The sequence below is a fragment of the Colius striatus genome, chromosome Z, assembly GCF_028858725.1.
Source record: "Colius striatus isolate bColStr4 chromosome Z, bColStr4.1.hap1, whole genome shotgun sequence".
Taxonomy (NCBI): Eukaryota; Metazoa; Chordata; class Aves; order Coliiformes; family Coliidae; genus Colius; species Colius striatus.
Genome location: NC_084790.1, coordinates 76,631,300 through 76,643,419, shown reverse-complemented (window position 1 = coordinate 76,643,419; position 12,120 = coordinate 76,631,300). Strand labels below are relative to the sequence as shown.

The following is a 12,120-nucleotide window of genomic DNA, read 5'->3' as shown; positions in this document are numbered from 1 at the left end:
CAGATGAATTATTTGCGAAGCCTAATTCAATCAGCTCCCAAACACCAGGGGATAGCAGTGCTGCAGCAGCCAAAGCTGCTCCGACCCCACACCCCTTGGCATACTCAGCCTGCTTAGCCCAGCCCTCCACCCCACAAATGCAGGGGTTTGCAACCAAAAATGAACCCTGCCAATGCCAGCATGCTGGGAGAATGCCTGAGCCACACTGAGCTCTGCTTTGCTTTGACCTATTGGTTGTTGGCATCTTGGGGAGTGTCCCTGTTGGCCTAAATCCAGCCAGAGGGAAGGACACAGTTTGGTAAGGCCAAACCTGGCTGAAGCCACCAGCTCGTCCTACGGTGATGGCTCTGAGTCTCTCCTTGAAGGGGCAAGTGCCCTGAGAAAAGATGCAGTGGACATGCATGCCACACTTGCATGGGGGTGTCCTGCCACAAGCTGCCCCCTATTTTGGCTCCTACTGTCCTCACTGGCTGCTGGCACGGAAAAGCCCTTGCACACAACTTGCTCCCTGACAACGGGGCAGCTCAGGAGCTCAATAGGGAAAGGAGAAATGGAAAAAACTGACCATCTGCCAGGAGAGACTGGGTAAAGTAATGCTCCAGCACATCCATGTGTTCCCAAGATCCCCACGCTGAGCCCTGCCACATCATAGTGACCCATCTGTGCACCGACTGTGGATTTTAGGCATCTCCTGCCACCCCCTTGAATCCCCCGGGGTAGACCAGCATCTCTGTGGGAGCAAACCCACACGGGAGCATCAGAGACTGCCTAGAGCCAGGAATATCCACGCAGGCCCTGCTCACAGGCGCTGTTTCTTGGCAGAAGCAGCAGCTCCCCTTTCTCCTCTCTGCCTGCCGTTATCTTTGCAGGGTCTGATTTATGCACAGCGCCTCGGCGGGCAGGACCGAGTGAGCACTAATAGGATCAGATGGATGTCAGAGCTGTCGAATACCATAGGGCCTGATTCAATCAGCGTCTGCTTTCTCCCAGGCTCATAGTTTCAGGATTTTAATAATGCCAGGGCTTGGCACCAGAAGATGAAGCCATCCGTGGCGGGAGTGGTGGATCTTATCAAGACCGCTGCTGCGCAAGATAGCTATAAATGCAGTTCCCCTCCCAACAGAGAGCTGGGCAATGCTTGGCCCAAGCATCCACCCACATCGACGAATATCTGGGGCTGACCCAGAGCCGGGGAAACACCCACATCCCCTTCCTAGCACTTTGCAAAGGTGGGTTTGAGTGCCGGTGCGCTGTTTGCACTCCCTCTCCCCTGCTCAGCACCACTTTTAGCAGCTCTTGTGTTGCAGTTTGCTCTGGGAATTGTGATGGTGTGCTCTGGGAATTATTACCGTGGAGAGATGAGGATGAGTTTCCACCTGAACGTGCGGCCGGGCATGTGCCAGATGCCTTGCCTCATCATGCCACCTTGCAGCAGCTCTCAAACCTGGGCATGGGCATTCCCTGGCTGTTTGGGATGCAGCCATGTCACATGTGGTCACCTACTCCCCTCTGCCCCACCAACAACGAGCTTGTTCTGAAACTCCAGCAGCTTTAAAGTCAGGCTCCTCCCTTTCTGGAAGAGGAGCTGGTGATTTCTTTGCTGCCAGAAGAGAGACGGGATATTTGTAGCCTAAACAGGTTTTTTATTCTCTCCTTTTGGCAGAATCTCCCCTTCTGTCTCCTAAATATAAAACATTAAATGTTTAGGGTATCCTTTATTTTTCTCCTGCTTTTAAGTTTGTAATTCAAGCCAGATTAGCGTGGTTTCCTCTTCTGTTTTATAGCCCCATCCTGGCCCCAAGCGAGCTCTCCTAATGCTCTCAGATGTTCCTCTAATGGCTTACCTAGGCTGGAACTGGATACCCTTTCCTAATGGATCGCTAATAGCCTGTTTCTGGTTTTACAGGCTCCTTCAGTTAACTCGCAACAGCAGCGGTCACCATGCTCACACATGCGATCTCCCCACCAGCACGTTCACCCCTAGAAGCAGGCGGGTGGCTAGGCACCATCCCCAGCAGCTTTGGGGAATCCAGGGCAGCTCTTGCACTCAGTTTTGTCCCACCTCATAGCTTTTTTCCAGAGTAGGATCTCCCCTCTTCTCATTTTTTTGGTGGCAAGGAGTGGCGGAGGATCTCGTGCGCTGGGCACCGACCAGCTCAGTGCACGTCCCAGGAACGTGGCGAGGCTCAGAAGGTATTTCTTAAGCAGCGTCGGAGCTGGCGGCCAGGCCAAGGGAGGATTTCCTCCGGTGGGCTGCCAGCGATTTGCAGATGCCGACGCAGAGTCTAATTGAACCCATTGGCCGCGCTGACAACATGAAATGTTAACGAACCGTGAGGCGGGCTGCGCCTCAGATCTCGAGATTTGCAGTAAAAGGTCATGAGATATTTAAAGCTAATAATGTGGTTGGGTTCTCTCCTTCCTCTTCTGTTTTGGAAGCATTAGAGACATGTCTGTGAGCAGTCGCAGAGGCTGGAAACAGAGGTGCTCCCACCATCCCAGGATTTTAGGTGCTAGGGGCCATAGAGCCCCAGATACAGGCATCTGTGCTGGCTCTGATGGTGAGCAGCTCTGGTCTGGGCAAACGATGGGGAATTGGGGCAGGAATGGGCAATTTGTAGAGAAAGACAAATATTTAGTGGTTGAGTTGGTTGATGAGGAGGACGTGGTCCTCTGGGCTAGCCAATGTCACTCACGGCTCTCAGAGTGGGCTCAGGCTCATCTCTCAAGGTAAAGTAACATGTTTCAATCAAATACGTGAATCTCATGGGCTGTGGGTGGAAGTTCCTGCTTTGGGGCAGCCTGAAATAACCAGAAGGTGTGTGCTAAAGCATATGCTTCCTGTGACAGGCAAGGAGTGGGGAAGGCAATTAATGCCACTGCTTCCCACAGCTGTGTTCCCAGCAGCGTGGCAGCAATGTCCCCGTGCAGTGGGCACTCCATGCCCGTTTGCATCTCCCCACATCTCTGCCATTTTACCTGCACTCTCTCTCTTTGCAAGGCAAGCTTGGCAGGGAGGTCACCCTGAGCGAGCTGGGTTACAGCTTCATGCCTGGTGGATTTTATGGCGGCACTTCTCTCCTTTCCCCTCCTGACTGCAGAGTCAGTGATTTAAAAAAAAAAAAAGTGAAAGAAAAAGAAAAATAGTGGGGAGCTGTAAAAGTGTTGCTTGCAGCTCGGCATGAGATGGGCAGAGCTGGAGTAGAGAGTGCCTTGGAGGAGGATGTCGGTGAGAAATGCTCGGAAATCGTATTTCCCATCTCCCCACAGTTCCAAGGATGAAGCTGGGCTCAGGACCCTTGACTGGCTTTGTCTGGGTGCTGTCAGCCACCTTGGGAACCGCTAGTGATCTAAAAGTACTGAGCACCCAAGAGGATCAGACCCCCAAAGGCAGCTGTCAAGGTGCCACAGAGCAGCAGAGCACTCATGCACACACCCACACTCCTGTGCTCACCTGCATGCTCACACAACCACACGCAGATAGGACGGACAGCAAGCTTAGTGTTCCCACATAGACCATGCCAGGCAAGTGCCTTTGCCCGAGGATGCCCACACACAAGCTTCACCCATCTGCTTTCACCCCCAGCCCACTCCATCAGCATGGTAAATGCATCTGCAGGCAGCAGATGCCAGTGCCAGGCAGGGTTGGAGCTGATGCTGAGTGCCCGGAGCATTCCTGACCCCATCCTCCCAAGTGAGCTCTGCTAGTTGTCACTTGGCAGGAGGGGACAGTGCATCTGGAGAAAGGGGCTCATTATTAATGAGCCTACAGCTCCACTTTCAAAGATGCTCTTTTTTTTAAGCCAGAAGGGAACCGTTCAGCCACATCTGGTGTGATACAACCCAGGCTGCAGAGGAGCCCTGTGATGGCTCATCTTCCCAGATCAGCAGCACGGCTGGATTACATGCAGCAGCAGCAGAGCAGCCTCTTTTTTTTGGCAGGGGGTGACAGCAGGGACCACCGCTCAGACTCTGCTGAGCTCCTCTGCTGAGCAACTCCACTACCCAGCTGGCAGAGAATAAGGCGGGATTTGTTCACTTTTCACAACCTTTCAGTTATTCCAGGGTTCAGGCAGAAAGTTTTGTTTGGAGTTAACCCAACTGATTCCTGCAATGCTGCATAAGGAGGAGGTATTCGGGGGCTCATTTATTAGTAATGAATGTCAGACCTATTTGCTCTCCAGAAGTGGCTTTGAAAGGGAAAAAGCAAAACATTTCTTTTTCTGCTTGGTGACATGTTTTGGGGGGCTGCAGTGGCTGTTTGCAGTGACCCTCCTGCATTTCCCAGTAGTAGGATGGCTTGTATCAGAGGTTACTCCTGCTTTGTGGTTTAGCCTGTCTCCTAGGGCAGGTGGGAGCCTGCTGGCATCCCCCTGTGATAGCAGAGACCAAAGGCACCTGAAACAGCACCTATTTACATCACACAAGTCCCTCCAAAAGTCAGGATCTGGACACTTGTTGCCAGGAAAGAGTCTGTGAAATCAAGCCTGGAGGCGTGGGCCTGTCGCTTTCCCAAGTCCCATCTCCCTCATTATCCAGCATAAGCTGAGAAGCATCCCGAGGTGGGGGAGGCTGTGAGGACATGGGATGTGTGGCAGACCAGGACTGTGTACTTATGAGAGGGTTTCCTTCCTTGTTCCCCACCTCACTGTAGGTAACACGGGCCGTGTGAGCAGATCAGGTGCCTGGCAGCAAAGTCCTCCCTTCCCATGCTGGGAGCAGCACTGACAAGCAGGAGGTGTCAAGAAATGGAAAGCAGAGCCACTGCTGCCTCGGGGCAGATGGCAAACACATTTTCATGTAGGATGCAGAAAAGGAGGCATTGGAGCCCACCTTCTCTCCCTCCACCTCCTTCCAACACACACCAGACACCAGCATAGCTGCCAGGACAGGGAGGGGTGGGGTTTCCTTTCACTCCATCCCCTTCTAAAGGCTGTCTGGGTTTCAGACCTGCCTATGCATCATCACTCTTTTCACAAGCAATTGCTACCTGGTCATGCCGGACCAGGAGCAGAGTTCAGGCGTGAACAGAGCACAGTGACCTTTATTAGTGCTGGGGCATTGTGGCAGGGTTGGATGGGGACAGCAGGAGCAGGGAGAGCCCAGTGAGGGGCTAAAAGGCTTCCTTAACCCCCACTGTGCTGAGCATTTCAAGTGCTGCCAGTCTGCAGGCAGGGACTGGGATGAGGGCAGGGTGGACATCTCCTGTGGTGGTGCATGGTGCTGATGGCTTGTGTGGGTGTTCCCAGGCCTCCAGTACAGGCAGGGTGGGTATGGACAGGGGGAAAGCTGAGCTCTGGAAAATCCTCCTCTCTAGCTGCCCTGGGTGTCTGTCCCCATCCCATCACTGTGACACCAGCCTCTGGGCTTGGGGCTGTAGGTGGGCACCGTCTGTCCCTCACTCCGAGCAGGCTGATGGGGACATGTGGCCACAGCAGGGCATGGGATCCCAGCCCACGCTGTCCTCAGTGAGCTGTCAGATGAATTGTGTGGTTCAAGGGTTGGGGTTTTTTTCTGTTTCTCTCACACACTTTTTTTTCCTTTCCTTTTCTTTCTTTTTTTTTTTTTTTTTGCTATGCTAATAGCTCTGTGTTGCACTGGCTACTGATCCCTCATTAATCTGGGCAGCACTTCACAGCCGGACACAGTGACTTTTGGCAGGTGCACAAAGGCAGGCAGCGACACACAGACACCCCCCCCAGCCAAAAGAATTACCGTGCACAGCCTCCCTCCAGCTTCTGTCTCTGTGTGGCGGGGATGCAGAATTTCTCCCTCTGCCTTTGATGCTGTGTGTCCATCCATCCCCCCACGACCTCCCTAGTGTCCCCCTCCCAGCTCTCTGTGTTTTTGTCCGGCTGGACCCAGTCCCTGTGTGCTTTCACATCTGCTGCTGCACCTCTGTGCTGAGCCACAGGCACCCACCCAGCAACTTTCTCATCCACCATGGCAAATGTCCCTATGAGAGGAGAGTGCAGAAGTTGCCTCCTCAGCGCTGCTGGGTGTGGCAGTGAGGGCCAAGATCGCTTCCAATCCAGCTCAGGTTTAGGTCCTGGGCTGAGGAGGACTGGAGCTTCGTGGGGTTGGTGGGATGAATCAGCTACACCACCCGAGGTGTTGGAGGATGCATAGCCGTGTCCTGCAGGAGGCACTGGCATCCTCGTCTTCTTTTCCCCAACCTCCCTTCTGCTCAGACCTCATAGGATTTTAGTTTTCACCCATCCCAGAAGTGAAATGCTCCAAACCCCTTTTCCTACAGGATGAGATGTGTCCAGCCTCAGGATGGGAGCAGCCACTCCCCTGCTATAGACTGTGCTGGGGACATGTGAGCTGCTAAACAGGAATTTCTAACCCTGATTCCCTTATCCAGGCAAAAGGCAGCACCTGTGACCCCAAGGCTGGCTCTCAGCCCCTTCAGCATACTGGAAACTCAGGGAAACCCTGCACAGACACCCACCAGGGTCACTGAGCTCATCTGCCACCCATGCCAGACTCCCTCCAGCCAGGTCTGACCTCAGGTCCCCTTGGCAGGTGTTCGGAGTAGCTCTCCCCATGACAATGAGTCAGACACAGTGGTGAGACCCATGGTGTGGTGCGAAGGAGGCAGGGATGGACTCGGGCACCCAGTGTCTGTGTTTGTCTTATTGAGTATCAATTAAATGAACAGAGGCTTCTCAAGCTAATAAGGACCTAATTACACATTGAAGGCTCATCCCTGATCTTTGTCTGAAGAAAAATGAACTGTGAAAAGTAGTTTTGTCCCTGAATTTACTTGCAAACGTGCTAGTTTGGTTTCGATAGCAATACAGTAGGTTGCTAGTGCTGTTTGCCCCGGTTGAACAGCCAAGGACAGCTTCAAGCAGGAAGAAGAAATAGTGCTGAAAACCAGAAGCCAGCTCAGGCACTGGGCACCATGAAGGCAGGGACACTGGGAACTGAATCAGGACGACAAGTCCAAACAAGACCTACGGCAGGACTGAGTATTTGCTGTGGACTTGTGGTCAAGCCTGTGATTACTTGAGGAAAATGGTCAGGTTTGTTGTGCATCTGTCCCAGTGTTTTAGCTAAACTGTGAACATCCCTTGTTTGCATCCCACCAGTGACATGGGTGTCAGCCCTGAGTCGGTGGTGTGAGGGGAAAGCCAAGTCCTCTCATCTCCGTCTCTCTCATCATCCTCTCCTCTCATCCATCCCCAGTGGTGACAGACACACACTTTTCTCCATGCTGCTCCCCCGATGAGGTTTGGTAGCAGCTTCACGCCTCATGGATGGCAGGAGGCCCTTTGCTCCCCAGTGGCAGAGGGAGAGACTGGCCAGGTCTGCCTCCAGATGTGCTCCAGATGTGGGGCTCCTGTGGGCTCAGGCAGCATAAACAACTGGGAGTGCACAGCCCAGGGACCTGCTGTGCAGGGCAGCAGGCTGGATGCTGCTCTCAGAGAGGGAATAGGGAAAGAAACACTGTCCCCTGGACCAAGAAAGCAAAAGTGTCCATCTTTGTGGTAGGGATACTCCAGAGCCAAGGGAGGCTGCAGTTTGTGTGGCAAAGGGTTTAAGTCTGTGCAGCGGTGTTACACACACTGTACCTGGAAAAGGTCTGGAACTTTCTCAGGGTGGGTTCCTGCTTTTCTGATACTCCTGCAAGCAGCAGGGCAATGGGGTCAACCACAGTGGCCAGGCCATCACACGCATACCTGGTGTGCACACCATCCCTGTGTGTGCAAAGCCACAGTACCAGGGCAGCCTTAGCTCTCAGGTACATTGACTTCCAAGCACCCCGACAGCTTTTTGCTCTTTGGGCTTTGGGATGTGATCAAGAAGCAGGCAGAAGCTTTTTATTCCATTTTGGTCCTGTTGTTGAACTGAGTTCTTAATAAAACTCAGCTGTTGGTTCTCCCAAGGGCAGTGTGGTCCTGTGTCTGACCTTATCCTGGGTGGCTGGGGAGATGTGGAGGACCCCACACAGGTTGCACCATAAAGTTCCTCCCACCTGAGAAGTGTTGCTTGTTCTGCTGGAGCGTGAGCCCCTGACTGAGCACTGGCACTTATAGATAGGCTGTGTCAGACCTGCACCATCCCTCATTCACCCAGCATTTTATTATCCATGTGTGTCTGGGGAGAAGGTGGTTTGTGTCAGCCAAGGCATAGGCAATAGACAAGAGATGGCCCATGTCTCTCCTTCATGCCATGCACAGGCAGTACAGGGGGAGAATGAGGCTGGCAGTGTGTTGGTCCTCAGCCTGGAGTCTGAATGGAGGGTGATCTCACACATAGCCTCTGCAGGATGGTCCAGCCCTGGTCCCATCTATGCCCTCAGGACCCTGAGGCCAGGCCTGGCTCCATCGCTGGAAGGCCACCTGGGTGCTTAGCCCTCCTTCTCTGTCAGCCTGGCATATTTCCTCACTAGTGGCCTTGCAATGTGGGTGTATTTCGGCCTAGAACCTGCATCCCCCTGTCCTTAAGCGGAGCCCGAAGAGGATGAGAGATCCTGAGGAGGTGGGAACAGAGTCTGAGGTTAAACCACAGCAGCAGCAGCTGCATTCCCAGGAGGACAGGAGGACCTCCTGTGGCCCAGGCACCAGTGACAACAGGACAGAGGGCATCTTTCTAGGAAAGACAGCTGGTTTTGATCCTAGTCCAAAGGCTCAGCCAGAGGGATGCAAGCCAGGCTGGTGGGATATCAGCAGCTGTGCTGGTGGGAGAAGCCTCCTCAGCCCTGGCAGTGATGCCCCAAGAGCATATGTGCGCAGTGCAGCCGCTGCCCTGGATGTCCAGCTCCAGCTGCCCCGATGCCAGGGCGCAGCCTGCCCATACATCTGCTAGTTTCTGGTGACCTCTAGAGGAAGCTGATCTGCTCAGAGTTTGGGATCGGGATGAGTCCCACCAGATCTTCGGCTTAGCTGCAGCTGGAGCATCTGCCCCTGCACCCCTGTCCTAGACTCAGGTCTCTTCCCCAAACCCTGTAGCACTTCCCAGAGTGCTGCAAAAGTCTCATTACTGTTCTCTAGCCAAGCTAAATGCTCGGATTGTCTCACAACTGCCAGAGCCAGGGGTTCCTCTGACCACCCTCCGCTCCCTGCCGCTGCCCTCAGGTTGAGCTGTCGGATGGGACATCACACACCATCACGGACGCCTATGCTGGCAAGGAGTACATCATCCAGGTGGCGGCCAAAGACAACGACATCGGCACGTGGAGTGACTGGAGCGTGGCAGTCCATGCCACCCCCTGGACAGAGGAGCCCAAGCATCTCACCACAGAGGCCCAGGTCACAGGTGAGAGACCTCCTCTGAGTACAAACACCCGGTGCTCTCACTGGAGGGGAACCCAGGAGTCCTGTCTGAGGGTCCTCTCTGGCTCTGAGCAAGTTTTATGCCCAGCCCAGGAGATCCCCCCCAGCACTTGTGGGCCTGCAGCCCTTTACCCTGCACCCTGAGTGGTACTGATTCAGTTCACCTGGCTCCAGCATCCTCCTCACTGGGATGCTTGAGGTGTGACAATGAAGCTGGGGTGGTTGTTACTGTTATGAATTTTTAATACTTTTATTTAATTGTCTAATTACTTGCTATTCCCTGGAGTTTTTCTCCCCTCTAGCCCTCCTTCTCCAATCCTACCCCATCTGCACCTCTGACCCCGCACAATGCCTCGGAGTAAGGCCAATTTGAAATAAAAGCCACAAAGTTAACAAGCTGCTGTTTCTAGGAAGGAGCTGGGACTGTGTCCAAGTGGACGTTATCAGCCCTCCATTTCCCAGCAGGGCTGGAGCAGCCCCTATGCCAGTTCCCCTGCCTGGCACTGCTGGCGGGATGGGGAGTTTGAAAGATGCTGAGACAGACCCCCTGCAACTCCCTGGGCAGGGACACTCTGGGAGCCTCTGGATATGACCAAAGCTGCCCCAGCCTGACTGCCCATCTAAGCCCTCCCTGCAATCCTGCAGCCCTCCACGGGGACAGACAACCCATCAGGTCCTGTGCCTCCTTAGGCAAAACTCCTACAGAGATTATGCACAGAGCAGCCCACCTGGGCAGGATGAGACCTGGAGGGATGCTCAGTTCTGCCTGGTGGTTCAAGTGTCTCCAAGAAATTGGTCTGGTGTCAGGAAAGTGAAAGTCTTATGGACCACACCATCCCCTGTCTTGTCATCCCAGCCCCCCAGCTCAGACCAAGTAAGGCATGGCAGTAAGGGGGGCAATCTGTGGACAGGACGATGCCGTGTCGTCTCTGGTGGGGGAGCAGGGCTGCCCCTACAGGACATGCTCCAGGGCACCCTGGCTCCCCTCGCCATCCTCTCTCCTTCCCTGCAGAGACAACAAGCGCTAGCACCTCCTCTTTCATGCCACCCCCCACCACCAAGATCTGCGACAAAGGGGCCGTGGTGGGCAGCGGGGCCGTGGCAGTGTGTTGGACAGCTGGACTGGTCTTGGCTGCCTATGGTGTCCTCTTTATTTAGTGAGTATCTCCCAAACTAGAGACGTAAGAGATGGAATGTGGGTGCTGGGAGGAGGCAGGGATATGGGACCCCAGGGGCTCTAGGATGGTTGGGAAGGGATGCACCAACTGGGCTGTGGGTGAAAGGAATTGAGAACGAGCCATTTGAGATTTTCTTGCCGTTTTTTGTAAATGCATGAGATCTGGCTGCTTTTCCAGATTGGATGTTCTGGTGTAGATCTTAAAAATGGCTTTTCAAACACTTTCTGCAAAGCCTGCAAAGGGGTCTGTCTTTGATGCCTTGTCCTCAGCAGCCCTCGCTGTTCCCCACTGCTGATCTTTTAAGAGGCAAAGAAACCATGTGAAAATCCGAGGCCTTTGTGTAGTGATGGGGGGGGAAAAAAAAGGAAAAAAGAGAGCCTGAGATCAGAAAATTCAAAGATGCATCTCAAAAATGTCCTTGGTTTGGTTTAGAATGGAGCTGGCAGACTGGGGAGACCATAAAATACCCAGTTCCTCTCCAAGCCAGAACACCTCTCATGGGTGTCCCCTGCCACGCCCCTTCACTGCACCCACACTGCCCAGCCTGAGGGATCAGTCTTGGCAGCAGCCACCTGTGTCATTTGGGGGGATAAAGGGTGTGCCACTCCTGCTTCTGTGCCCAAGGAGGAGCCGTCACAGGGCAGCTCCCCAGGGCTCAGGGTCCTGTGTCACTCCACATGTGACATTAGTGGTGGCAGTGGGAGAGGCAGTGGCATGCAACCAGGACCCAGCCCTGCGAGGAGGAGGTGGAGGTGATGGGTTTGGGCACCTGGGTTGTGGAAAGGGGTGAATTTCCCCTCAGAAAAAGGCCAAATTCTGGTCGGTGGCCAGGCATGGCTGAGTCTGCAGCAGGACCAGTGACCCCTCTCCTCCCCACCGGCAGATCCCCATCCGTCCGTCTGCCGCAGCCCAGCGCAGACGCCTTCCCACCGCCCACCACCGCCACCAACCCCCACCCCGCTCCCGGGTTGAGTCTCTTATCTCTTCGATTTTGCACACGTTGAGGACGTATCACGCTTCTCGCCATCGCTTCGGAGGAGGACAGAGCTGCAGACGTCCCCCGGGGAGCCACGAAATCCTCTCCCAGCCCGGAGTGAGGAGACGCACTTGTCCTTCCCCTGCCCCTCCCCGGCCCCCTTCTCCCCAAACCCCAGCAAGGCGAAGCGAGCCCGGGCACTGTGCCGCAGCTGAGGACCCTGCTCATACAGCTAACCCCCCCACGCCAAAGACGTGCCCGCCGCCCCGCCACCCACCCGGGTGACGGGGAGCCTGACGGCGCACCGAGAAAAGGGGATATGAAAATGGGGGGGGGGTGGTGAGGGGAATGATGCTCCCAGCTGTGTACCCCCCTACGGCAGAAGAGGGGGTCTCCCAAGGACCAGACTCGCTCCCTCAAGCTCTCGATCACATGGTGAAGCCGGGGGGGGTTGCACGGGTCGGGCAGTCTTGGTCTCCACTAAGGGGATGATGGAGGGAAGAACTGGTGGCTTTCACAAGTGTGATGGGGAGCAGGGAGCTGGCAGGGCTTTATCAGGGGAAAAAAATAAATAAAGGAAAAGGAACACTGACAAAATCCCTCTGCCCTTGCTAAGCACCGGTGAGACCTGCCCCTCCATTCCCCCAGCTCCCACAGCGCCCTGTGGAAGTCTTTGCCTACC

At 54.5% G+C, this 12,120-nt stretch overlaps 1 protein-coding gene across 1 annotated transcript in view; it reads left to right on the top strand.

Moving 5' to 3' along the window:
• CNTFR (ciliary neurotrophic factor receptor) overlaps positions 1–10,442 on the top strand; it is a 211,414-nt gene extending 200,972 nt beyond the window's left edge. The window contains exons 9-10 of the mRNA XM_062018915.1: positions 9,087–9,267; positions 10,297–10,442. Coding sequence (XP_061874899.1) covers positions 9,087–9,267; positions 10,297–10,442 — 327 coding nt within the window. The remainder of the gene's footprint in view (positions 1–9,086; positions 9,268–10,296) is intronic.
• The last annotated feature ends 1,678 nt before the right edge of the window (positions 10,443–12,120 follow it).